This window comes from Ambystoma mexicanum, chromosome 3p, assembly GCF_040938575.1.
Source record: "Ambystoma mexicanum isolate Mex_15411 chromosome 3p, UKY_AmexF1_1, whole genome shotgun sequence".
Taxonomy (NCBI): Eukaryota; Metazoa; Chordata; class Amphibia; order Caudata; family Ambystomatidae; genus Ambystoma; species Ambystoma mexicanum.
In genome coordinates, this window is record NC_090925.1 from 565,138,588 (window position 1) to 565,164,669 (window position 26,082).

Genomic DNA, 26,082 nt, shown 5'->3' on the forward strand with positions numbered 1-26,082 from the left:
CCCGTTCTCTGTAAAATGCCATCTGCTCTAGTTTCTTTTTTTTTGGTTTTTTGTAAACATTTTTTATTATTTTATAACACACCAAACATTACAAATAATTAGGACTTCCGTGCTTCGGTTTTACAACATAACATTACAGAATACGTTCTTCTGTCCTATTCCCTCCCGCCCCATTAACTCGAGCCACTGTATCCGTGTCATCAGCCTGTTCTTCTTCAGGCGGGTCTATTGTCATTATCTTTTCCGTGTCATCATCACTGTGATCGGTATGGGAGGGGCCCGCCATAGTGGCCACCAATTGCCTCAATTCGATTAGGGGTCCCACCTCCTCCTCTCCTCCCCTGCTGACTGCTTCGAACCAAGCAGCCGTTTCTGCCTCCGCCCACTTAATGAGTTCAGCCCACCACAACTCTATGCTAGGCCTCTGGGCTGCCTTCAGCACATTGCAATCCTCCGTTTGACCAGGATGTAGGCCAGGTCTTTAATCTTACTAATGTGCCTCAGATTTCGTGGTCTAGGAAAGCCCCGAAGAATGCATGCCCAGGCCGACTCCACCTCCAGCGTAATATCTTTTCCAGCTAATCGTATCTTTAGATCTAACCAAAACCTCCCCACCTCCGGGCAAGCCCAGAACATGTGTAACAACCCAGCTTCCTCCTCCCCGCACCTGGGGCATCTCTGAGTCGACTGGCCTCCGAACCTGGCAATCTTACTTGGGGTCAGGTATGCTCTGTGTGTGACATATAGATGGATCTGTTGGAGCCTAGCATTCCGGGACACTTTCTTAAGATCTCTTTGGCTTCTATCCCATAGCCCATCCGACATGGGTTCTCCCACCTCTTCTTCCCAGACTTGTCTCAGTTGGAGCAATTCCTTTCCCACCTTGGACCCCAGCTCATATATGCAGGATATCTCATGCCCACCCTCCGAGATGTCATATATCGTCTCAAAGGTGGCATCCGGCTGCTCCTCAAGCACCGCCGCCGGACACTCTCTCGCACTCGTTTAACGATTCTGGAGTAGGTGCTGTTTGTTTGTTTGTTTTATTTCTAATGCGCTCCAGACCCATAGGTAGAAGGGTGCAGCAGGTAGGATAATGCGAAACTTACATTGTTACAGATTATACAGGATACAGTAAAAGTTGTACAAGATACAGTAATGGATATTATAGATATTATACAAGTTATACAAATTATACAAGATACAGTAATAGTATACAAATGGGCAGGACCATCATCGTGCAGGTCGATGAGTTACATAGGGGATGGTACGCATAACATCGTGAGACAGAGGAGAGGGACAAGTGTCAGGTCTGGGAATATTATAAACCTATATCTAGTGGTCATTGGAGATAAGATATTGGATAACATTCCTTCTGAATAGTGGGTACGGCTGATCTGCTCTTAGATTGTTGGGTAATAGATTACAGGTTTTGGCCGCCTTCACAGGGAAGCTATTCCCAACGACCGTGGTAAGTTTAAATCCAGGTACTACCAGACAGGTAGTATTGGTAGCTCTGATAGGTCTGATGGAGGGTTTTTTTTGTGTTTTGTTCGTGAGGTAGCTTGGGGTGGCGTTGTTAAGAGCTTTGTGTCAAGGAGATCATTTTTAATTGAATTTTGTGGTTTGTAGATAGCCATTTGTGTTGATGTCTAATGGTGGAGATGTGTGTTCTTTTATTTATGCCAAGCGCTGCTCGCAAAGCATTGTTTTGGAGCGTTTGAAGTTTCAGTATGGTAGATTTGTTGGCGCCACTGTAAAGGGCAGTACAGTAGTCGATCCTGGAGAGGATAAGTGCTCTAGCCAGGATCATGCAACTGTCATTAAAGAGGAAAGGCTTGCCTGTTCTTATCAGTTTGCAGGTGTATGCGGTGGTGGAGGCCAAGGATTTTAGTTGTTTGTCGAATGATAGTGTGGAATCCAAGTAGAAACCGAGGGTTTTTACTTCCTTGGAGACCCTGATAGGATTTCCATCAATATTGAAGGAGGAGAATTCCTGACCTAATTTTTTGGTGTTCATATGTGTTCCCAGGATTATCAGCTCCGTCTTGTCATCATTCAAGCACAAGCCATGTGTGGCCATCCATGCTTGAACGACGAGATATACCCTATTCACCAATTCCGAGTCCTTCCTATGATCCCCAGAAAGCGGGAGGAGAATCTGTGTATCATCTGCATAGTTAGTGTAGGTGATACCCAGAAGGTCTAGATCATCGAACAAGGGTTTGGTGAAGATATTGTATAGGGTAGGCGAGACACAGGAACCCTGGGGAACGCCACATAATATAGGGGTAGGGTCAGCTGCGGCCGATGGGGAAAAAACTCTCATTGGTCTTTCGCTGAGGAAGGATTCTAGCCATTTGATGGCCTCAGAAGAGAAATGGGCAGCAGAGTCCAGGTGTTTGCAGAGTACCTTGTGATCGACCAAGTCGAATGCTGCTGAGAGATCAAGTAGGATCAAGAGTGCTGTTCCTCCTCCATCCCTCAGCTCGTCGACCTGCGTCTTTAAATCAATTAAGGCGGTTTCCGTTCTGTGAAGTGGACGGAAACCAGATTGTCTTGCTCCTAGGAGCTTATACAAGTCAAGGTGTTTTTGTATCTGAATATAGGCAGCTTTGTCCAATATTTTGAGGAGGAATGGCACAGTGGTAATGGGGCGGTAGTTGGTTGGGATAAGTGGGTCTAAGGTCTGTTTTTTGACAAGTGGGAGCACACAGGAATGTTTTAAATTGGCTGGGATAGTGCCTGATGTGAAGGAGGCATTGATTAATTTAGAAATAAATGGTGAGAGGTATCTGGCAGCGTCTTTTATTAACTGTGCTGGGCAAGTATCGCTCTTGCAGTTAGATGGTTTGAGTGAAAGAATGATTTTTTCTACTTCTAGTGGGGATGTTTTAGAGAAGTGAAATTTGTTGTTTGCCTCTGGTGGGATACTATGTGTAGAGGTATTAGGGGAGTGCTGAAGGTTGAGCATATCTTTTTTTGTTGTATTTTGGTTTGAAGTGTATTGATTTTATTTGCTAGCGCATTTTGAATATCTGTGCACCAAGTCTTATCCTTTGTAACTAAGTCTGATGTGGCTATTGGTGAGACTAATTCCTTCAGTATGGCGAAGAGTTCTCTCATGCTAGAATTAGAGTTGGTGATACGTTCATCATAGGAATTCTTTTTGGCAAGGTTTACTTCTTTTTTAAAGTGAGAGGAGATGGAGGATAGTTTTGCTTTATTTTCGATAGAGGGACATAGTCTCCAGGAATTTTCACTTTTTATTTTTAGGAGTCGTAAGTCTCTCAATTGGGGAGTGAACCATTTGTTAAGATGCGCTTTAGGTTTGCTTTTTCTAAGTTTGAGCGGGGCGATTTTGTCCAGTGTGTTGAGCATAATCTTGTTATATTCTTCAACTAGAGTACTAGGGTCTAGATTGTCAGAAAGAGCGTTTAACGTGGGTAGGATGGCGGGGATGACTTTTTCCGCTGTAATACTCTTTTTGTTTCTGGTTAGACAAGGCAGTGCTAACAATGGGACCGTCGGAGATGGTCTGGCTGTAGATAGGTTAAAGGTTACAAGAGAGTGATCTGTCCATGATTGGGGAGAAATGGAAGTGATAGAGGCTGTGCAGTTGTAATCTGCTATCCAGTCTAGTGTTCTCCCTTTGGAGTGAGTGGGTCTGTTGACTTTCTGAAACAGGTCTGATGCATTGATGGTATTGGCTATGTCTGAGGCTTGTTTGTCCATAGGGTCATTAAAGCCAAGGTTAAAATCTCCTAATAATAGAAGCTGGGAGGTAGGTTTAAGGTTGTTGGTAATCAGGCTATGCAAGTCCTCGTCGAAGGTACCGAGAGGACCTGGGGGTCTATAAATTAGGTGGATGGTGAGGGTTTGTATGTTATTTATCTGGAATTTGACCGAGATATTTTCACAGGATTGTAGGATTTGAGGAGGGGATGTTCTGAGAGAGAGGCTCAATTTGGAGATGATGGCAATTCCACCACCTCGTGTGCCATCCCTATCTTGTCTTGTTATGGTGTAGCCTTCTGGAATGGCTAGCATTAGCGATGGTCCAGCAGCGTTATGTAGCCAGGTCTCGGTTACTGCCAGGAAGTCCAGATTGTGTTCTGTAATGATGTCGGCTATGTCAAGGGCATGGGCGACAAGGGATCTTGCATTAAGGAGTGCTACATTGAGTACTAGCATCTCTTTGGGCATGTTTGCTTGGCTAAGGGTAGTTAAGTTGGTATCTGAGGTCTTGAACTTTTGTGTTTTGATTGTAGTGACATTTGTTGTTGCCGTCTGGTGTGGTTTATGTGGGTAATTTGTTTTTAGGTTGGTTGATGGTAAGGTTCTTCTAGGTGGTTCATAAAGTTGTGTGAGTCTTGCGCGAAGTTTAAGATTTCTGTCTAGTAAGGTGCATGGGAGGGAGGTGAAGGTTTAACCTCTGGTACTAATGTTATTTGGTGGAGAGTTGGTAGGGTTATTAGTCGCTATGTTGGGTAACGTATGTAGGGCCGGGTCTGATATCGAGGCAGGAGATGCCGTAAGGTGTTCTTGGGTCATGGTGATAAATCTTAGAGTAACAGCTATAATGCTGTAGTGTAATAATGGATGCAGCATTTTTAGTGAGTCCAGAAATGTGCACGTGGGTGCTTAGGACTATAGGCAGGGTGGGGCGTTCACTAACAAGGCACAAATGGGCAATTCAGTAGCAAGGCACAACTGGGCTAGGTGAGGCATTCGCTAACAAGGCATATGTAGGTTAGGTGAGGCATTCACTAATAAAGCATACCTAGGGCGCAACAAGGTCCAACACAAGGCTCAGCATAGGTTAAATGTGGTTGAATGGCGACCATAGGGCACAACACAGGGCTCAGCATAGGGCACAACACAGGGCTCAGCAAAGGTTAAATGTGGTCGAATGGCGACCATGGGGCACAACACAGGGCTCAGCAAAGGTTAAATGTGGTCGAATGGCGACCATAGGGCACAACACAGGGCTCAGCATAGGTCAAAGGGAAACTGGACCTGACCATGGGGCACAATATGTGATACTATGGAAGAGCACATCGCTTAGAGAAATCACAATAGCAGAAATGCGGTACGTCAGCCGATGGGTGGGGTGTACTATGGAAGTTGTGAAATTAGTCTTGGGCGGGGATGCAGGGACAATCAGGCAGCTCATGCAAGGATACTATTGAACGTTTGCCTATAAGTTTACCTTCGTGCTGTGAGCCTTATTTGCAGGTGTTTGCAGATGCATGCTCCGAGACTGGATGGTAAAAGCAGCGAGGGCATGCGGAGAACGGGCGGTTTGAGTTCCTGATGCGATTCTAGTTCTGTCTATAGGTGTTTTCTGGGGACGCTCAATACTGCTCCAGGCCGCTAACCGGCGCAAACAGGGCCTTAATACGGCCTTCATGCAGGCCGCCGGCTCATCCGCCTGCCGGCGGAAGCCCAATGCAAAATAAGGGCCAGATCGAGGCTCAGCCTCGCTGTGGTGCCGCGTCGCACCCGGCATGGGCAGGTCAGGCACAGGATTGGGACACGGTCAGGCAGGCCGTGTAACGCCGGTCTGTGCTTGCTTGCTTGGTGTTGCCCTTTATGCACCCCGGTGTCTTCGGTTAGTTTCTGGAATTCCAGTGCCTCCCCCTCCTGCCATATGTCTCCCAGGGTAGCCAGGTCCATCGGTTCCCAGTATCTGCGGACCCCTTTTATCAATTGGGGGTCTTCTCTGCATAGCGCCACCAGCGGCACCTGCATAGAGAACGGAGCTGGGTATCCCACCATCCGCCATGCCCTGTGTCACACCTCCCAGCCAAGCACCAACAGCCTCGCCATCTCCAGCACCCTTGGCTTGGTTAACCACACTACCTCTCTTAGGAAGTAGGGAGCAGGTTCCATGCGCAACAGCCTGGTTTCGGCCGTTTCTTCTTCTGACAGCCAACTAGCCACATATTGCAGTTGTCCCGCCAAGTAATATAACTCAAAATTCGGCAGGTTAATTCCCCCCCTGTCAGATGAATTCTGTAATTTCCAGAGGGCCACCCTGTTCCTGGAGTTGTGCTTATAAAGCCCATGCACAAGCTCTGGAGACTAGTGAAGAAGCGCTTAGGGATCACATACGGGATATTTACAAAGAAATGTAACAGTCTGGGCATTAAAACCATCTTAATCAGAGCAGCTCTCCCCATCATGGCCAGGGGTAGTCTGGACCAGAATCCCATGCTATTTTTAATGCTTTCAACTGCCTTTACCGTGTTGCGTTTGTGTTCTTCTCCTGTTGTGTGGTAGATGTCAATTCCAAGATATCGGATTGTCTCGGTTCGCCAGGGTATCAGCAATACCGGTAAGCTCTTTGGTGAGGCACGTCTGTATCTCCTTAGGGGGAACATGCAAGATTTCTTGGGGTTTACTGCAATGCCGGAGAGGGTAGCGTAATGCTCCATCACCTCCAGGATGTACTGTATATTCTCCTCTGGGAAGCATAGATACAAGAGTATATGGTCCGCATATAATGAAATGAGATGCAGACTACTTGCTGTGCGGATCCCTATCTCCCCATATTGTTGTCTTAGACAGACAGCCAATGGTTCCAACGCTAGTATATACAACATGGGCGACAATGGGCAACCCTGTCTAGTGCCCCTGCTAAATTGCCATTTGTCTGAGATAATGGCACCCTTTTTAACCTTTGCAATTGGGGAGCTGTATAACATTTTGACCCACCTGAGATACCCCGGCCACATTCCGTAGCTTCTCAAAGTAGCTAACAGCCAGGGCCATCTAACTGAATCGAAAGCCTTAACCGCATCAAGCGAGACAATCGCCAGTTCACCCGGGACCTCTTTTGTCTGATCCACAATATGGTGCAGTCTTCTATGGTTATCAGTTATGTTCCTGCCAGGGACGTAGCATGTTTGGTCAGGGTGTATCAGTTTGTTGATGACTCGCTTAAGCCTGTTAGCTAGCACTGCCGTAAGGATTTTGCTGTCCTGGTTAAGCATCGATAGGGGTCCGTATGACCCGCAGTCCGTGCTAGGCTTATCCGGCTTTAAAAGCGGAATAATCTCTGCCTCCTGTAGGGACTCTGGTAACCTACCATGCTCAAACACCCCATTAAGCATAGCCAACATCGGGGGAAGCAGCTCTTGTTTGGTAGAATTTGCTTGGCAGCCCGTCTGACCCCGGAGCTTTACAAGTGGGCAGGTGCTGAATCACTATCTCAAGTTCTTCTAATGTGATTGGGGCGTCCAGGTCTGCCCGTTCTAAATCATCTAAGGTGGACAAGCCTATATCTTCTAGCGTTTCTTGGATTTCTTGGTCCCTCTCTTCTCCTGGGTCCTCATAGAGACGTTTATAATATCCAAGGAACTCTTCATTCACTCCCCCTTGGGTATCCAGGATCTGGCCTCTCTCCCCTCTAATTTCCCTGATCACCAGCCGTGGTGGTACTTTGCTCTTATGTAGCCAGGCCAGCAATCTGCCCGGCTTGTCTCCCCCCGCATGCTGTCTCTCCACATATTTCTTATAGCTTAATTTACATAACCTGTCCCAGTGTTCACTGCTAATTTATTGTAGCTGTCTCATCCTGACCCCATCTTCCCGGGAGGTGCCACCCCTACGCATAATGTCTTCCAACTCCTTCTCCGCCTCCTGCAGCTCTCGTTCAATGCCCCCCTGGAGCTCTCTGGATTTTGACATAGCCAACCCCCGCTCTACTACCTTGAATGCCTCCCACACAGTTCCCATAGTTAGAACACTACTGGTGTTAATCTCAAAGTACTCCGTGATCGCCTCACCTAGGTCCTCCCGGAATCCCAAGTCCTGCAGAGCCTCCGCTCTGAGTTTCCACGTCGGAATCCGCGCTCTAGGGGGGTTGGTGTCGCCACTGTAGGACCAGAGGGGAGTGGTCTGAGAGCACCCTGGCCTTATATTCCGCGCCTCTCATCTCGCCTACAAGCTCGGCAGCGGCGAACACGTAGTCCAGCCTCGTATGCAGGTCATGTGGTGCTGCATAGTGTGAGTACTGTCTATCTGCTGGATGCAATTGCCTCCAGATATCTACTAAGTCACAATCTCTCAGGAGGGCCTGTAGCACCTTTGCAGCCGGGGTGGGTTTGTCTAGTTTACTATCTGATCTGGCCATCTTGGGATTCAGTACACAATTAAAGTCTCCGGCCCATAGGATCGTGCCGCCCAATAGGGGGCTAATTTTGCCGTTCAAAGTCCGGAAGTAAGCTGCTGTATCCTGGTTAAGGGCGTATAGATTTATAATACTCACTTCCCAGTTTTCCAATATCCCTTGCACTACTATCATTCTACCTTCTGGGTCTCCCGTAGACTGGAGCAATTGAAATGGTACGTGAGGTGCTACCCATGAGATGACTCCTCTTGCGTAGGCCGAATATGTGGCTCCCGCAATGCTCCCCCTCCACTTCCCCTTGACCACCTCCACTTTCTCCCTGATAAGGTGAGTCTCCTGCAAAAATGCTATGTCGATCCTCATCCTTCTCAGGTACATCATTACTTTGTTACGCTTCAAGTAACTATTGAGGCCCCTGACCTTCCAGGTAACCACTCTTAGGCACCCTGACGCCATAGGTATAGTATGCGGCCTTCTCTCTCTGCCTCCCATCCCGCCTAATAAGATTCTCAGTTTGGCTCGTTGCCCGCCCTCTCACAACAAACTCCCCCCCCCTGTCCCCACAACTAACCCCAACACACCAACCTTTCCCTCCCACACCCCTCCCAACCCCAACAAGTGCCCAGCTCCATCCCTGGATCTCAGGCAACCCCTCGTTTGGTCCTGCCTCGGAATGCCAAGGGCAGGAACTCGGCAGGGTGTCATCTGACTACCGGTGACCTAACTAAGCTACTCCTAATTGGGGTCTGAGGACTAGCTCTGCATTGCTCCCATGCTCGTATTAGGAGTCTCTGTGCTCACGGATCATGTCCACTTATATCCCTAATCCTGCACGCCCATAAGCTACATTTTATACAATAATCAAGTCCCATTGTCTTGGGCTGCAACACCCCTTGGCGCCACAGACACAGATTACTCATCTCTCCCTTCTCCCGTCTGGATGCCCAACACCTGCGGGCATTTCTGTGCGTCGAGCCACCCCAAAGCTTCTTCCGGGGATTCGAAAAACAAGGTTCTGTTTTTGTAGAACACCTTCAGCTTCGCCGGGTAGAGCAACATGTACTTGAAGCCTGCTTCCCGCAATCTTCTCTTCACAGTCCCAAAGTTCATGCGACTATGTTGTATCAACAGGGTATAATCTGGGTATGCGGTTATGTTTGCTGTTCCCCTTTGTATTGTTCCGCCCTTCCGGAAGTGTCAAGGATTCTTTCCTGACCTCGATAGTTCAGGATCTTGGCAATCACCGGCCTAGGGGGTGGGGGGGGGGGGGTTCCTGGCGGCGGCTTCCTCGTTAGGGCCCTGTGCGCTCTTTCCACAGCAAACCCCTGGGACAGCACTCCGCCGGTTATCTCCTGCAGCAGCATAGATTCAATGAACTCCGTAGGGTTGGGTCCTTCAGCTCCCTCCGGCAGGCCAACAATGCGGATGTTATTCACCCGGGCACGTCCCTCTGCCTCCTCTGCTTTCTAGGTTGCCCACGCATTGCACTAGGGCGTGAAGATCTGGTTTATGTGTTGCACAGGCCGCTGTGTTCGGGGCCACCTCTTTCTCCAAGTTCTCTGTGCGTTCTGCCAGCGATCTGACATCTTGCCGGAGAAGATTCACTTCCTCTTGTACTGCCCCAACTTTGAGCTCTAGTGCTGCTTTCAATTCAGTCATAGCCAGTCCCAGTTTGGTCTCCCAGGCCACTTTCAGGTCTGCGATCACAGCAAGGACCTCCTGATTCGTGCCCATGGTGACTGCACTCCCAGCGGGGGTTTTGTCTTTACTCTTGGCTCCTTACGTGCCCGATGGTGTTCTGGCGTATTCGTTCAGCGTGAGTTGGTTGCCCTTCGTTCTTAGAGGTTTGCTGGACATGGCGTCGTGCCCGGAACTTGTAGGCAGGCCTCACCACTTGTGGCTACCGGTCCCAGCGGGGTTAAAATGCTGCCAGCGCCTGGGCCCAGACAGGACACGCAAGGGGCGTCTTGGAACTACTTATTTGCTGCAGGAGTGGGTTGTGTCCTCCCACGTAATATTGTGAGTCCTCACTCCGATCCTGCCAGCACCCGCCGGTACTGTGGGTCAGCAGATTTAGGTGCCGTGTGGCCAGCCTTGCTGCAGGCCCGAACAGGCCCTCCAGCTCTCCTCATGTGTCCCGCACCTTACACTCGCTCTTTACGCTTGGTGCACGCTACGATTTTTCAGCTGTTTGGGATACTTGTCTCCCTAGGTCAGGCAGTGTCTTACGTCCCCGCTGCACTCCTCTCTGTTCTGGGCATGCCACCAATTTGGGCCCATCAGCCGGCCATTGTACTCTCGCTTTTACCACAAGGTCGGGGAATGTGAGAGCCACTTTATTCCTGTTCCAAAAGTGGGGGGGAAACCTAGCATGTTGCAATTGTGTTAAGATTCCTCACAGACCTCCTGGGAACCGGTTTGAGTATTCGCCAGTCTGCCCACTTCATTTCGCCTTTCGGTGATCATGTCCGCCGGCGCCGCACTGCATCTCTTCAGGCGCTCCACCGCTGGCAGCTACCGCCTCCGCCGCTGTGGCCGATCCCCTGTATGGTCTGGTTGCCCCCCCCCGCTGTCCTGCTACAGGATGCCAGGGCCACTCCGCCGATCGGGGCTGTAGGGTCCAGTTGCCCGCGGCCCCAGTGTCAGTCTCCTATCCTTTTGTGTGCCCAGGTACACAGCGCGACCAGGGTGCTTCTTAATGCAGCCGCCGGGCACCATGCACACTATTCTTGTCCTCTAGGGTCACACTGTGTTGGTTCAGTGCCGCTGCCTCCGACTCCCCAGGGATCAGCTGATGGGTTGGGGTCTGCCACCCGCCACCTCCAGCCCTGGGATGTCCAGAGCACTATACCACTCTGGTCGCAAAGTCCGGCAGCTCCTGCCGCATTACGTATGCGGTCTCAGCGCCGTCCGCCCCTCCGCCTCGCTTCGCCTCCAGCCCCTTGTTTCTACGAGATCGGAGCCCATAGGAGCATATTATGCTCATCAGTGTCGCACGAAAATATTATTATTATTTTTTTTATTTCCTTTTTTTAAAAATTTTTTTTACTTTTTTTTACATGATCTTTTCTTTGCTCCACCTGTCCTCCAGCTGCTCATGCAGTGGGTGCTGCTTTAAGTCTGCTTGTTGATTCATTTGTTCTGTTCTGGTCCGGGATGTCTGCCATTTTTCGTTCGCAAGTCTCTGTCCTCAGAGACTTTGCTGGCAGCTGTCGCGTTCGGAGTGAGGATCCCCTGGTTTCCAGCCGAGAAGAGGCACGCGTCAGTTGCTGTGCCCGGAGTTTATCGCAATATGCACTCGCCATCGCTCGAGTCCGGGGCCACAATGTATCAGTGTCCGGGCCCGGTCTCAACTCTCCAGCCCCGCTTCTGGCGTCTCTGCCAACGCAGCCAGCCCCTCTGTCCGCCGATCGCTGTGTTCAGATGAAAGCTATGCAGCACCGCCGCTGTGCTCCGTTTTGAACACCCTCGCCCAGGGATATCTGCAAATGTTTTAGTCGTGCAGCCCCACTGACCATGTCCGTCCATATTGCTTTGTCTCTCAGGCGGCGGCCATCTTTTTCTGCCTGCGATCGGGTCCTCAAACTTCCCGGGCCTGTGATGTTGTATCTGCTTGGAATTACTCCTTCATACTGTGTCCACATGTGCCCTGAGGCTTCCGCTGCTCAATCCTCCTTTTGTGGAACTATTGCATTGTTTTTAACGCGGTCTGAGACAGGATGATGAGCGGATCGCAGCAGCTTCAGCTGAGACAGGTCCACCTACATGGCTCCTAAACCACGCCCCCCAATGTGCTTTAGTTTCCATTCTTCAGTTAAGAGGTTCATGTGTGAAGAACCGATGCAGTCTACAATGGAAAGGTTTAGCAAGCAACCTACCTTGTACCGATGCGAGTGTGGAGGACACGAAGAACTATGTGACAATGTTTTTCTGCCTTTCAGAACTTGCCAGATACTGACAGTGAAGATGATCACAGGAAAGATGTGGATCACATTAGTGAACTTTTAAACAAAGCTATATAATCTCATGGTTAATATTTTCAACAATCCAGTCCTAATATATAGTCGCAATTCACAGGTTAAAATAAAGTAGCAATTGCTCTGATTGTACATTGATATATTTTATTTCCTGTAGAACATCCAATTAAAAGTACACGTTTATTGATGAATATGAACATTTTTGAGACACCATTGACTTTCATAGTTGGTGTTGGCAGAACAACTTTTTCATGCCTGAAAATATTTTTCAAATGAGACCTTGTAAATTAAGTGGTCCATAAATAGCAGCGGTATTAACGATTTCATGGACTTTGATTACTATCTTTATGACACAATCCTAAACTTCACACACCATATAGGGACACTATGGACATTATTCATCTATTGGTACTTGTTAGGAAAGATTTCATAATTGTATGTAATTTTCCCTCCATGTGTCAACCCCCAAAGTTTTTGCTGCTGTTTACCATTGACTGAATTTGCCAGAGAAGCACAGCCTTCAGCTGCACTCCTCTGGGCTTTCGCTCACTTTTTATGGGGAAACGGACATGCCCTTAAGACAGTCAGTATTGGGAAACTTTGTTTCCCTTAGTCCTTTCTTCATGTTGCAGCTTTTGTGCAATATGTAACAAGTGTGCAATGTATCTTACCATACAGCACACTTGGGTCTATAGTAATTTCCAAAGGTCCTAGAAACTCTTGCTGGACTTTTATGGACTGTGCAAATGTGTCATGGACAGGACTGGTGGAAGCTATCCTTTTGCATTATTCTTAACCCTTTCCTGCCATGTTAACCGCGTTAACTGCGTTTGGGACGAATAGGTGGCCTGGCTCAAAAAAGGCCATGCCACAAGGTTCTTTGTCCTGTCCTTTGGCCATCTTGCCCCTTCACCTTCCCCAGGTCGAGTCGACCCGGGTCAGTCCTTATTTGGTCATGCCCTTTCCCACATATCCCAATGCTTTCGCTGGCTTCTGCATGCCTTGTGTGTGTGCCTCCAGGATGTGGGCTGGGATGTCTGATCCCAATACCCATCCTGGGTGCCAGAGAGTCTGGAATGCCCTGAATGCCTGGGACCACCGTGGTCCGTGATTGGTCCACGTATGGAGTGTGTGTTTGTGAGCAGATCTCCCATTGGGTCCTCTCCGTTTTGGTGTGAAGGGAGCTTTGGATAAGAGGAGGCTGAAAATACTGACTACCATGTCGATCTCCTGAGTTCACACCGATAGGAGCCAAGTATCCTGCAACACGAAGCTGAGTCGAGGAACCGCTGGTGACCCGCTGGAAGGTTTGGCACCCTGAGCCTGCTGGCGTCCCGTGGGACCCCTCTGCATCTGGTCGTTCTAGAAAGTCTGCGAAGACGCTTCGACCCATTGGAATAGTGGGATCAACTATTCTTGGCATCATCAAACCCTGCAAGTAAGCTTTTTCAGAAGTGTCCCTGGTCCAACCAGTGGGCTGACCAGCTTACGCAGGACCTTTGCTCTGTCACTGCCGCCGTTTCGAGGAGGCCCTCGAAACTTGGTATACTGCTAGCTCTGTGTCCACGGCACCCTCGCACCGAATTTCGTACACTTGGCGTTCCCAGTTCTGAAGAGAGACAAGTGTGCCAGGACCGGAGTAAACGCAGTTACCGCGTTGCCCTACCGCAGCAACGACCTGTGCAAGTTCGTTGTATTTGTGACCCTCCTGCCCCGTGAAGCCTGCTGCAGTGAAACTGGGCAGATTTCTCCACCCGGAGCAGAGAAATTGCCACTGTCCCGTTTGGGAATCCTCGCTGTATCTGGGGAACTACAAGGTGCCGAGACATCCTTTTTGCTGCATTCGAACCTGCCAGCGAAGTCGACTGTACTGGCAAAGTTTGGGTCTGCCTGCATCGGGGACCGGTGAGTAGTCCTTACCACAACCGGTGGCCCCTAGCGCAGGAGCCCATTTTTACGCAGGAGTGGCCCCTGACGGCCCCTTGCCTTGCCACAGCTATTGCGAAATAGCAACTCTATCCCGCACTCTCAAACTGCCTCTGCCCTCAAGTGCCCTCAAGTGGAGGTCCTTCTTGAATAGTGGTAACTTGTTCTGCATCGTCTCACCCACCTTCCTGATTTGCTAGAGATCCTTGAAGAGACCCTATCCTGCCCATTGGCACAAGCGCGTGCATGTACTATTGAGCACAAGGCTCCTCTCTTCATATGGCTTGGACTGCCTCTTACTTAGGTGTATTATTGATGTAGAACTGGGTCTAAGGATTACCTGCACTGCCTGTTTTCTTCCCCTCTAGGTTGTCAACATATTTCGTGCATTTATCCCTTTGGACCCCATTGGTCTTGTGTATATATATATTGTATTGAGTGTGATGTATTGGTTTACTTAGTGGTACTGTGATTCTTTGCTATGGTCGATGTTACAAAGGCCTTGTAATAAATGTGTCTATATTTTTAATATAACACCTGTCTGGAGTAATTTGTAAGTGTCCTTGCTGTGTGTGCTCATTGAGGTCCTTCAGTCACTCTCACCCCTCCTGAGACTTAGTATTGACCGCCTGCCATAGCTACCCTGATTGGCCTGGCTTGTCCAGAGGTTACCCTGTTCCAGGAAACTAGGCTGGCCTTCTGAACCTCTGCTCCTCCAGAACAGAGTTCAGAAATCCTTCTTAACAGTACTAGCTGATGACAAACGATCAGTGTCCTCACTAAAACATCTGCACACATATACATGTTCCCTACTCTAAGGGAAATGTTGTTCAGTGCAGTTGTTACGATGTGATATCTAGCTTGACTTGGCTGGTTGTTAGAATAGGTTTATTGGTCAAAACGAATTCCTATCACTTTGAGTCAGCCTACTCAGTTAGTCGGACATCTGAGATGCTTACCAAATTACCATAAAGCACCATTGATCACAAAATCTTCAGTTGCCTCGGAAAAAAAATCAAACGTTGTGTGCAGGAAAACCTGTAACACTAGCCACATTTTGTCCATGGAGGAGAGGCTGGGAAACTTTAGATCACAGCTGAAGAGCAGAGTAAGATGGCATGAAGTGTAAAAGTGTTTCATTGTTTTTTTTTGCTTCCTGGTAGAGCACTTTAACAATGTCATGCTGAAGACCTAGTGAACAAGTTAAAAAAGTGGATGTTTGTGCTCTTCCACTATCACTACTCAATCTGAATATATAATTGGTTACAGACACAGAGATGTTCCCCCTGTAGATTTGTTAACCAATATAGTGAACACATTTTAAATATCTAGAACTGTCTCTTTGTTGGTAAACAATGGACCCGTTTCTTCATTGGAATGGGTTTGTGTCTAAAATGGAATAAAATAACATTGAAGGAAACTGCCATTCATCTCTGCTGTGGCACCTTTCTCGGTCATAGCTTTTGCTTAATTTCTTTCAATATACCCGTTTACAAAGGGCTGCTATAGTGTTCAGGCTTGGCGGTGATGTTTGACAGTCACAGTTGAGTCTAGAGGATGGGGACTGGGAGACCCTGGAGAGCGGGGACTGCTGACCACTCCAGATTTCTGGTGAGAGGTGGTCCGCAGGGGATCCCCAGGTCCTCTTTCACATCCCTTTCCTCCTAATTAAGATACTTCAAAGCTCCCATAGAAAACCTCCCTGGTCAATGTACCACACAGCTGCAGCACGTATCCGGAATGCAAGCCTCATTCTCATGCCGAGTACAATATAAAAAAGTAGGATGCAATGAAGCTAGGAGATGTTTGCACAACACAGAGCAAGTAATTTGGGCTCCAAATCCAGGGGTGGTCCCTGCATGCATTCCCTTGACTTTGAAGGGGGCTTCAACCTCCATAGCCCTGGCTTCCCTCCTCTCTAAAGTTCTTGACACATACTGTTTCATTACAGCCAGGGTACCCGTACTGTCTAAGCTGGCCCTACTATAGGGTGGGGGTGGGCAAAAAGTCATAACCTTATCCATTTCACTCCCTTAGGGACTTTCTAAGTGATCTAATCTGGGATAGTCTGATTGCTAGATTGTATTTATTGTGATTTTTGGTGTCAGCCTTTCAGTTTCTCTCCTCTTTACCACCCTTAATTCTCTCTCTGCCTGTATATCCTCCTTCTCCTGGGCTGATCACTTATCCTGTCTTTATCTCCCCTCAATTTTTCACCTCCCTAACTATTCCTACCTATTGTTCTTCACCCTCCCATCTGTCTCCTTCTCCGCAGCTCTACTCTCTGCCTTCATCTTCTGGTCCACCTCTTAGCCCCCATATCTGAACTCCTTAACTTTCCCGCTCTTCTTTCTCTCTGCAACTGTCTTGTCAGCCACTCTCAAAGCCGCCACTCTCTGGAAGTTTACTCAATCACTACCTCACCCCCAAGCATACAACAAAATTTGATACAACTCTTTCAATCCCAACACCTTAATCTCTCCCGGCATGCCAAGTCTCCTCCCAGTTCTCCTCCGACTGCTCCACACTCCTCTCTGGTCTCTTGGTCCTCCTTTCTCTTCCTATGCCCTCACCCGAACACATTGCCTACTGGCTCTGCTGGCTTTTTCTAGCCCTCCACTTCCCGCCTAGAAGATTGTCTCTACTCCCATTGGCCACTGAAGCCACTTGCTGTGCTAATCCCTGCCTATGCTGAGCCGAAGAACTCCAGTTGTGGGATGGAATTCACACAGGAAGTCTTCAGAAGGGATCCTGGCCCGCCCCCCTTTCAGTCATAATGTCCAGCCAGCCATGTGATTACTGTGGTAGTTTCTCTGTTCCCCTCCTTTATGAAATAAATTAGTCCACAGAAGTGTTGGGGAGTGTTCCGTGTTACCCCTAGTCCTGCGTAACTCCTTGCTGGGTCCAGCTTCACCACTACTTTCCTGTTCCATTGTAGCCAGTCTAGAGTTTATGGGGTAAGTGTAGGGTTTCTTAGTTATCTCCTCAGTGGGGAATATTGCTCAAAGAATACTATGACTCCCACCAGAGTTAAATGGTTTGTGTTATTAGATTCAGCAGGGCACCAGGGCTGTCTCTCTCCCTTTCCCTTTCCCTCTTCCTCTCCTTTTCTTTCTCCCACCTCTTCTTTTTCTTCCCTGTCTTTCTTCCCCTCTGTTCCCTCTCTTAATCCTCTCTTCCCCCCTCTCTTCCCCTCTCTTTCACCCCTCTCTCTTCTCCCTACTCTCTCTCTTCCTCTCTCTCCCCTCTCCCTACTCTCTCTCTCTTCCTCTCTCTCCCCTCTCCTCCCTACTCTCTCTCTTCCTCTCCCCCCCCCCCACAACCCAGGCACCCTTAAACCCAGGTTAGTATCTAGAGGATGCTTAGTGAGAAGTACAGTCCCAATTGCGCCAATCCAATAGTATGTTAAGGCTTGAGTAGGTGAGAGCCAAAGAAATATAGTCTCACACTATTGGTGATAATAATCAAAGTTTTTTTCCGCAGATGATTTCTACTCTCTACACGTTTCACCCTTTTATAAGATCAAAAATGATCCTCAGGAAAGTTTAATGTCCTTATATTGTCAGTCAAACTAAACATATTAGCTGGTAGAATGATTATCTTTTTCTGGAAATAGATAGAAAAATTCTGCAGGGTCCAGTTCAAAATATTCACTGGCCTTGATTTCGGTCATAAAAGTAGAGAGAGTCCATAGATTGGAGAGGGATCCAATTATCCGTATCCTGGAGTTGTTGCCAACAAAATCTACTTTTATTACCTAAATCAAGGCCAGTGAATATTTTGAACTGGACCCTGCAGACATTTTTTCTATCTATATCCAGAAAAATATAATCATTCTACGAGCTAATTTACTTAGTTTGACTGACAATATAAGGACATGAAACTCTCCCGAGGATCCCTTTTGATCTTAAAAAAGGGTCAAACACGTGTAGAAAGTAGAAATCATCTGCGAATAAATAATCTTTGACTGTTATCACCAAGAGTAGTAGACTATATTTCTTTGGCTCTCACCTTCTCAAGCCTTAACAGACCATGGATTGGCGCAATTGGGACTGTACTTCTCACAAAGCTTTCAAATCCTTATCTCTGGTAATGAAGATAACAGTACACAACCAATAGCTGACAACCAGACCTTCACCACATAATCTTGGACAAACCAATATTGAATTTGAGTAAAAAAAACGAAGTCCTCGCTTTTTGATTACCATTTATGAATGTAAATAGTATCTAGAGGATATTGACCCCTGCTGTCTAATCTCACTGATTGGAATACTATGACTCCCACCATAGTTAAAGGGTTTTTGTTATTTGATTCAGCAGGGCACCAGGGCTGTCTCCCTCTCTCCCTCTCTTTCTCCCCCCTCTCTTTCTCCCCCCTCTCTTTGTTACCCTCTCTTCCCCCCCTCTTCCCCCCTCTTCCCCCTCTCTTCCCCCTCTCTCTTCCCCCTCTCTCTTTCCCCCCTCTTTCCCCCTCTCTTTCCCCCTCTCTCTTTCCCCCTCTCTCTTTCCCCCTCTCTCTTTCCCCCTCTCTCTTTCCCCCTCTCTCTTTCCCCCTCTCTCTTTCCCCCTCTCTCTTTCCCCCTCTCTTTCCCCCCTCTCCCTCCCCCTCTCTCCCCCTCTCTCCCCCTCTCTCCCCCTCTCTCCCCCTCTCTCCCCCTCTCTCCCCCTCTCTTTCCCCATCTCTCTCCCCCTCTCTCTCCCCCTCTCTCTCCCCCTCTCTCTCCCCCTCTCTCTCCCCCTCTCTCTCCCCCCCTCTCTCTCTTTCCCACTCTCACTTTTCCACCTCTCTCTCCCCCTCTATCCCCCCCACCCCTCTCCCTTCTCCCCCCATCTCTCTACCACCCCATTCTCTCTTTCTCTATCTCCCGCCACAACCCAGGCACCCTTAACTACAGGTTAGTATCTAGAGGCTATTGACCCCCTGCTGTCTAATCTCACTGATTGGAATAATTTAAAGGCACTCTCCTTATCTCAATTCCCAGAGGATCTGGCATATGCCTTTTACACATGCTGACCGACTTGGTTTCCTCCATTTCCCCTTTTACCTGGTTCTATATCCTATTCTACTCCCAACTCCAGCCACCATTACTCCCTATGTCTGTCTCTCACTCATACTACTGCCGCCACCCTTCAATGTCACAAATCTTTCCTCTCCGTTACTACCCCCTCCTGGACACCACTACTCCCTCCACCCTAGTGACGACCTAGGATACTGGTTTGTGCAACCTGGTAGCTAAATCCAGAAGGACCAGCACGATGCTATGACAACTCTGTGCCAGCCAAGAAAGAAGTGATCCATGTGCTAAAAATAAGACTGAAAGTGACTATCAAACTTTCTCAGTTTGGCCAGTATTCCAATCTCCTACCTATTCTAACCCTGTTAGAGTTGTTTGAGTCATTTCCTAGTCTTTTTGATGAATACAGTTACATTCATCTCAAGCCTTTTGCTGATCCCCTCACGCTTTGACAGCAGTCTCATTAGAATCATGTCGTCCGACACCTAGTATCAATAAGGATTGGATCAAAAAAGATGCACAAGGCATCCTTACTTGCATGCTATCCTCTGCTTTTATGGTGGATGTGTTACTTTATTTCTTAAAGCATATGTAACCCCTTCATATTTTATTGTTTGCAGATCCTGGTTCTGCAGAGCGCATAGCACAAAAGAGAAAGCTTCCAAGCCCTCAGCACTCTTCAAATGGCCACTCCCCACAAGAAACCCCAGCAAGTCCAATTAAAAGGAAAAAGAAACCAGGCACAGGACACCATAATAATAAAGATCAGGTAATGTGTTTGTTTAAATGAAACCTATATACATTGATATGAAATTTATGTTGGAAGTTACCATGCCCATGACATGAATTGCAATTCTCCACATGCACACAGAACATCATATGTTACTCGATAAAGCTTGATGGTGACTTAACATTTTATTGCTGAGTAATTTATCTAGTAGCACCTTTTGACTAGTGCATCTTGTATCCTTAAAAATTGTTAAGGAGATTTTTATGCAAGATCACAATGTCTGATTCAGCGATCCCCAGTTCATGTTGCAGCCATTTAAAATGTTTGTAGGTTTTTGGAGACATTAATTTACCAGCAGAGCTGTCAATCATCGTTTAGTAGTTTATCACAGAGAAGGTTTCCTTTAGCGATTTGCTTATTATAACATAAACCACTATTCTGTTCCAAGTTTTAAGGTAGGTGGTGAATAGTGTCTTGGGTCAAGTTATGTTGCAACACAGAGACATTTACTTGGGTAATAGAAGTCCTTAGGTCCACGCCTTTGTTTCGACTGATCCGTGTTGATTGTCCTTCCTCTTGCGCATACAGCGCTTCAGCAACACGTGCTTTGCTGTGCGTTGGATCAAGATAAGGATAACTTCCCGCTGGAAGAAAGAATACAAAAGGAAGTGCAGTGCCTTTAACACCCTCTGGTCCCGCCCCCTGCCACAGAAGGTGGGAGGAGGAAATGTGTTTAAATTGGGGTCCCAGCAGCCCTGCAGCTTTAAGCCCTGATGCGTAAAGGGCTGATATCTGTCTGGACGCTGGGCGGTCTGGGCACTGACATCGCCAGACAAACATAATCGCGAGGAGCTGAAGTGACGTGAGAAGCCCCTCGCATTTACCCTTGCGGTCACTGGCTATGCTAACTTCTAACTGCTGAATAGATGACTAAAAGCCCATTGAAAATAAAAAGTACACTCAACGATTGCCGCTGCCCCTGTTGGCAGCCCGTTGGACTACTGGAGACTAACATCAATGCAATTTTCGAACATATTAGATTTAGCGGAAGGATCTCCAGGCCTCCAAATTGGCTAGGGGCGCATGGAGATTATAGTGTGATTTGACTTGCATTGCTTACATTGCCTGCAAATAAAATACAGCGGATAGGGTCAGGCGCGAAGAGACCTAAATTATTATACCTAGTCGTGACTAAACCAGCCTATTTTTGAAAACAGACGGGAGACTGTTGGGGCCGAATCCCCTTTGACCCTGTCGGTTGTAATTAGCTTACTTTTCTTTACGCTGCCGCACCGTTGTTTGATTTAGTCGGAGGACCCCAACGGGGGTGGGGGGGACAAGGAAGCTGTTCTAACATCTGTGTAATAACGTGGTTTTGCCTGAGGAGCCTCAATAAGGGAAATAATGCGGGGAGCAAATTTGAAACGGCAAAGACAAAACTGAAGTCTCTCCGCATAGCCTACTACTTGTGCCGGAATATCCCTTCTCCTGCTATGGCTCGCGGGTAGTCATAACCTGGCTACTTAGTGAGGCGTGGCTGAGTGTAGTAGAGGGTCCGGTGTTAGGCTTTAAAGGTGAAGGAGAACCTGCAGAGCCAGAGTCAATTTCACGGAAAGGTGACAGCTTAAAAATGGAGGAAACCACTGTAACACCATGCCCTGGGTCAGATGATGGGATCTTGGCCCTCCACCAACAACACCAGTAATAACTCCAGTAGCTGTATTGGGAATCAAATCTACAGAGTTTAAGGCACTAGAGGAAGCATCGCCATGGTGGGAGAGTGATCCTACAACATAGACACTTGTACGAGGTGACCAGCCAAAACATATTGGAATAATGTGTCCGTTCACGATTGATGTGAACATTGTAAACTCTACGGCGCAACACTTGAACTTACTTGCCTTACAGTTTAGAGAGGAGGAAAAAAGGTCAGTTTTAAGCATGTCAGTTAACCCGATCGAGCTGTTGGGTAGTGATATTCAATCTGTGAAATCACCAGAAATCACGAGAATGATAAACAGGAAGAGATGAATAAAATCACCAGCATGGAGTCAACTCATAAAAATAACGGAATTACAAAACAACGAAAGTCTAAGTTTTTTATGGACAGGAGGAAGTAAACACTAACAGTATTAAACAATTCTTAGACTTGGCAAGTCCAGCAGAGAGCTTGAACGATTGCCGTATTGCTGAGGCGCATACCTTACAGGAAGGAGCGCTAATTACTCCAAAAGCGACGGCAATCTGGGCATGCAGCCCCATGGAAAGAAATACGGTAAAGGCATGCCTGCAAATAAAAGATCATGCCACAACCACCAATCATTTAGCCTTATGGAAATCGCAACCTATTGACGGGAGAAGATCTGAGCTGAAACCGAATAAAACACAATTTATAAGATATACTGGTCAGGAAAAAAAGATCTGGAAATTGCAATCCTTATCATTAGCAGATGGTCAGGATAGAGCTAACTTCTTCTTTGGCAAACAAGTGTCTCTAAAGCGAGGTAGGGATGATAGTAGCCCCTACCTGAAAGGAGAACGTCAAAAAATATCAAACGAGTGAAATTCCGGATGAAATAATATTAGAGAAATCCTCACTGATGGAAAGAAATTTATTGACCACTGATAGAGCCTCGCAACCTATCTCGTGGGGAACAAAAAATCAACATATACGAACAAAGCAAGTGGAGGATCTAGAAATGATAGTTCCACAAATTAAAGCAGCGATAATAAATACACAGACCCTGCAAAAGGCTATAGGAAACCCCTAGAAATATTGCTCAACCCAAGAAAGATCTGAAAAAGATAACTTTCTGTTGGTGACAACAATGGCTGCAATCCTGACGCCTTTTATGAAATTGCACGAAGAAGCTACTGATACCTTAAAAGATCACACTACATTTCTCGCAATGGTACACTCTAAGACAATTTTCATTGAAGGCTTTATTACGGCACTACAAAATAACATGGAAAACGTCAAACAGAGAATTTCCCAAACATTGCACACCATCCTGGACCCAATTATGAAAGAAAAGAGAGAGCGATGGAAAAGTATGCGAAGAGAGTCAGTAGGGGGATTTGGTAACCCTGTTTTCCCGTTAATGGAAACGGGGGACATAAAATCAAACATTGATATACTATCCCAACAAGCTTCAACAGAAGGGAGCCCATTAAAGGGGGCTCAAAGAAAGATAATAGATGGATTAGGAGACATTATCACTGAAGATGCAATTCCCTCTACTGATGAACCTAGGCATATGACCCCCACGCCAGCTCATAACGAGAGGGAGCAAGTTGACGAGGGAAATCCCAAACAGAAGCAAATAATTACGGAGCAACCAGCTTCGGCAGAGTCGGAGGCCGGCCCATTGAATGGAAACCAGGAGACCCAACAAATAAATCAGTACCCGAACGTGATCCAGGTAGAAGCTAAATTGGTGTCATGATGCCTACCTCTAAGGAGCCAGGCCGGGCCCAGCAACCCCAGAGGCAGACATCATTTTCCCCAGGGAAGTCTCAGCGGGCCCAAGTCGGGGCCCTTTGGACTCAGTCCTGGCGCCTTAGGCGCCAGGCTCATAGCGGACCCCAGTCCTGGCGCCACAGGCGCCAGGCTCATAGAAGAGGATATGTGTTTAAGTGCTTGGGTGCACACTTACCTGATGCAGACCTTGCTGCTTCATCCAGGCCCTCTTGAGGCCTGAATGGGACTACTTAACCTGTAGGACTACTTCACCACCCGGGTGTGGTCGGGGAAGGATACATACCTGATTGGTGGAAGGATACATACCAGGAACTTCTTCCAAGGCTATTTAAACCCCACCCGAACAGCCACACATGCTTCGCGTTGTTCTGCACCTAGCAGCTGGACGCTCACTGTGACAGCTCCTGCATCCTGACTTCAGCCACGCCTGCCAGCACCCTGGAACACCTGCAAGGGGAGAAAGGAAGAGAATAGGAGAAGAAAAGCCCTTACCTGCTAAATCTGCATTCCGGAGTCATTTCTCCAACGGCCCTGAAAAGGAAGACATCATTTTAAAGGCATTTCGTTTCGATCGCTGCAGCGCTGCATTTTACTCACCTTTGCAAGGCGCTTCCATCTTCAGCAGCGATCTTCCGGATTCAGCTACGCCCCGGCGCCTAGAGGAAAAAAGACAAGAACAAAGGTGAGAGGGAGAAAAGGAATAAGGAAAGCTCAGTTTCCTTTTAAGTCTTACCTGTTGGATTATTCCCACTGCATTTCGGGTCCTGCCGCTTCCTGGCATCTCCGGACCCCGGCCCCTATGGGGAAAAAGACATAAGCATTAGCGCTTGCTGCAATTAGACAACGAACATTATTATTAAGCTTGAACTTTTGAACAGAACTTTTACAGCGCCTTACCTGAACAGTCAAGCTTACCTGAACTCCCATCAATCCTCAATCCAGTGAAGTAACTGGGTTTCAACGCGCCCCTGCATCAGAAGCAGGATGGAGAGCTCATCCTTCCAAACCCTAAGGTGAGGCTTCACGGGGAATCGTGGAGGAGGTATCGTGGAGGGTTGGAAGGCAGTGGGAGGCTTGAGCATTGTTCCACAGTTGGTAATACTCCCTTTTCACGCACAGGAGGGTATCCAACGAGCCAGGGAAGCCAGAATAGAGGGGCCCTTCCTGTCCATCTTCAGAGTTCTGCGCCTTCGACGCCGCGCCTCCGTGGGAACCAGGTGAGCATTACAATTGGGTCAAGTGAGACGAGTTCCTAGGAAAAGAAAGAACTTAAGACAGAGGCCATAAATGGCACAACAAGTCGTGAAGGATCCCGACTCATCAACGTGAGACAAAACCGAACATATGTGACATTTTTAAGAAGAAAGTTAACTTGGTGTCAACTGTACCTGCAATATTGATAAAGCAGAAATCTTCTGCCAGTGTTGAACGGAAACCAAGAATGGTACGTTTATTACAGACGATTAAGAAACCAAAGAATCAAGCAACACAGAGGTCACATAACTAGTAAAAGTAGATCATTCATTAAAAGCTTGACAATGCCAAAAGTCATGAGCAGTGTAAGGTCGGCCCAACTATCTAGTCGACCAAATAAAGTCTGACCTGGACAAAACAAGCATAGAGGTTGACTACGGAAACTTAAAGGACAATTCTGACATAGACCTGATGGATCTGTCAACTTACTCAATTTCGGGAGAGGACCAATCTATATCTCAAACGAATAGATCTGGTAATGATTCATCAGAAAATGAAAGCGAACAAGAAGTGGATGAGCAGTCGGAAATGGAAGTAACGGCCCAACCAGATGAGCCAGGAAACAAAGATTAAACTCTGATGCATAAACAAATACCGAACAGAATGCTGCTTAGCAATGCAGAGTCAAGAGACAAAAGCAAAAAAGTTATAAACCAAGTAGAAGAAGAGCCAAACAAACACCACAAAACTGGTGTAAAAAAACTAAAACTTATCGTGGATGAGGTGCCAGGAAAGCCGTTATGCATACCAGTGCTGAAACTGGTGGCCCCTAATCGGACGAAAATTCCACATACGCTCAACTACCAAGACTATAACAAAGAGAATTCTAACCAAAACACTGAAGCCAAAAATGTATTGGTAAGCCCATTGAGACTATCTAACCCAAGGCAGCTCTACGAAGAGAAGGGCAGAGTGTTATTGTTGGAAAGAATATTACATCTAAATGATGGTCTAATTCTAAACCGGGCCAACGTGCTAAGACTGTTACCAATGTACCAATGATATAGCCCTAATTGAATTTCCAGATAAAACATACATGGATAGAGTCCGGGTCTTCACATGCTCACAATTAATCCACCAATTATTGTTGACTGAAGAGAGGACTTTATGGTCTTTTGGCTTCAATCTAATTGAAAAAATTAAAGAACCACTGGCTGTTGCCGAAAAAGAACAGGGAATCTTAACAAAGAAAGCTCGATTCCGAGAGGCATACGACATACATAAAAAAGCCATGCAGCAAGCCCAGCCGACTCAGTTCCCGGACGGAGAACAGGCAATGTGGGAATGGCTTGCCATACTAGCAGCGGAAAAAATGAAAACCCAATAATGTTTAAAGGAAGGCCAACCAGAAAACTGGTCCCTCATAACATGGAACACCAGGGGATTTAGCCACTTACTAACAAAAAACGAATTTGTAGAAGAACTACCAGAAGTATTATGTCTACAAGAAATGTGGCTAAGAGAGATACCGCTGATGGAAGGATATTGTGTATTTTTAAATCCAGCAATGAAAGGGATTAAAGGAAGACCAATGGCTGGCCACCTGATAGCTATAAAAGACG

General features: G+C 47.3%; 1 protein-coding gene across 5 annotated transcripts in view; it reads left to right on the forward strand.

Annotated features, from left to right (window-relative positions):
- ZMYND8 (zinc finger MYND-type containing 8) overlaps positions 1–26,082 on the forward strand; it is a 1,749,249-nt gene that overhangs the window by 106,516 nt on the left and 1,616,651 nt on the right. For all 5 annotated transcript variants that reach the window (XM_069651296.1, XM_069651297.1, XM_069651293.1 and 2 more), the window contains exon 3: positions 19,676–19,824. In XM_069651296.1, the coding sequence (XP_069507397.1) occupies positions 19,676–19,824 (149 nt within the window). The remainder of the gene's footprint in view (positions 1–19,675; positions 19,825–26,082) is intronic.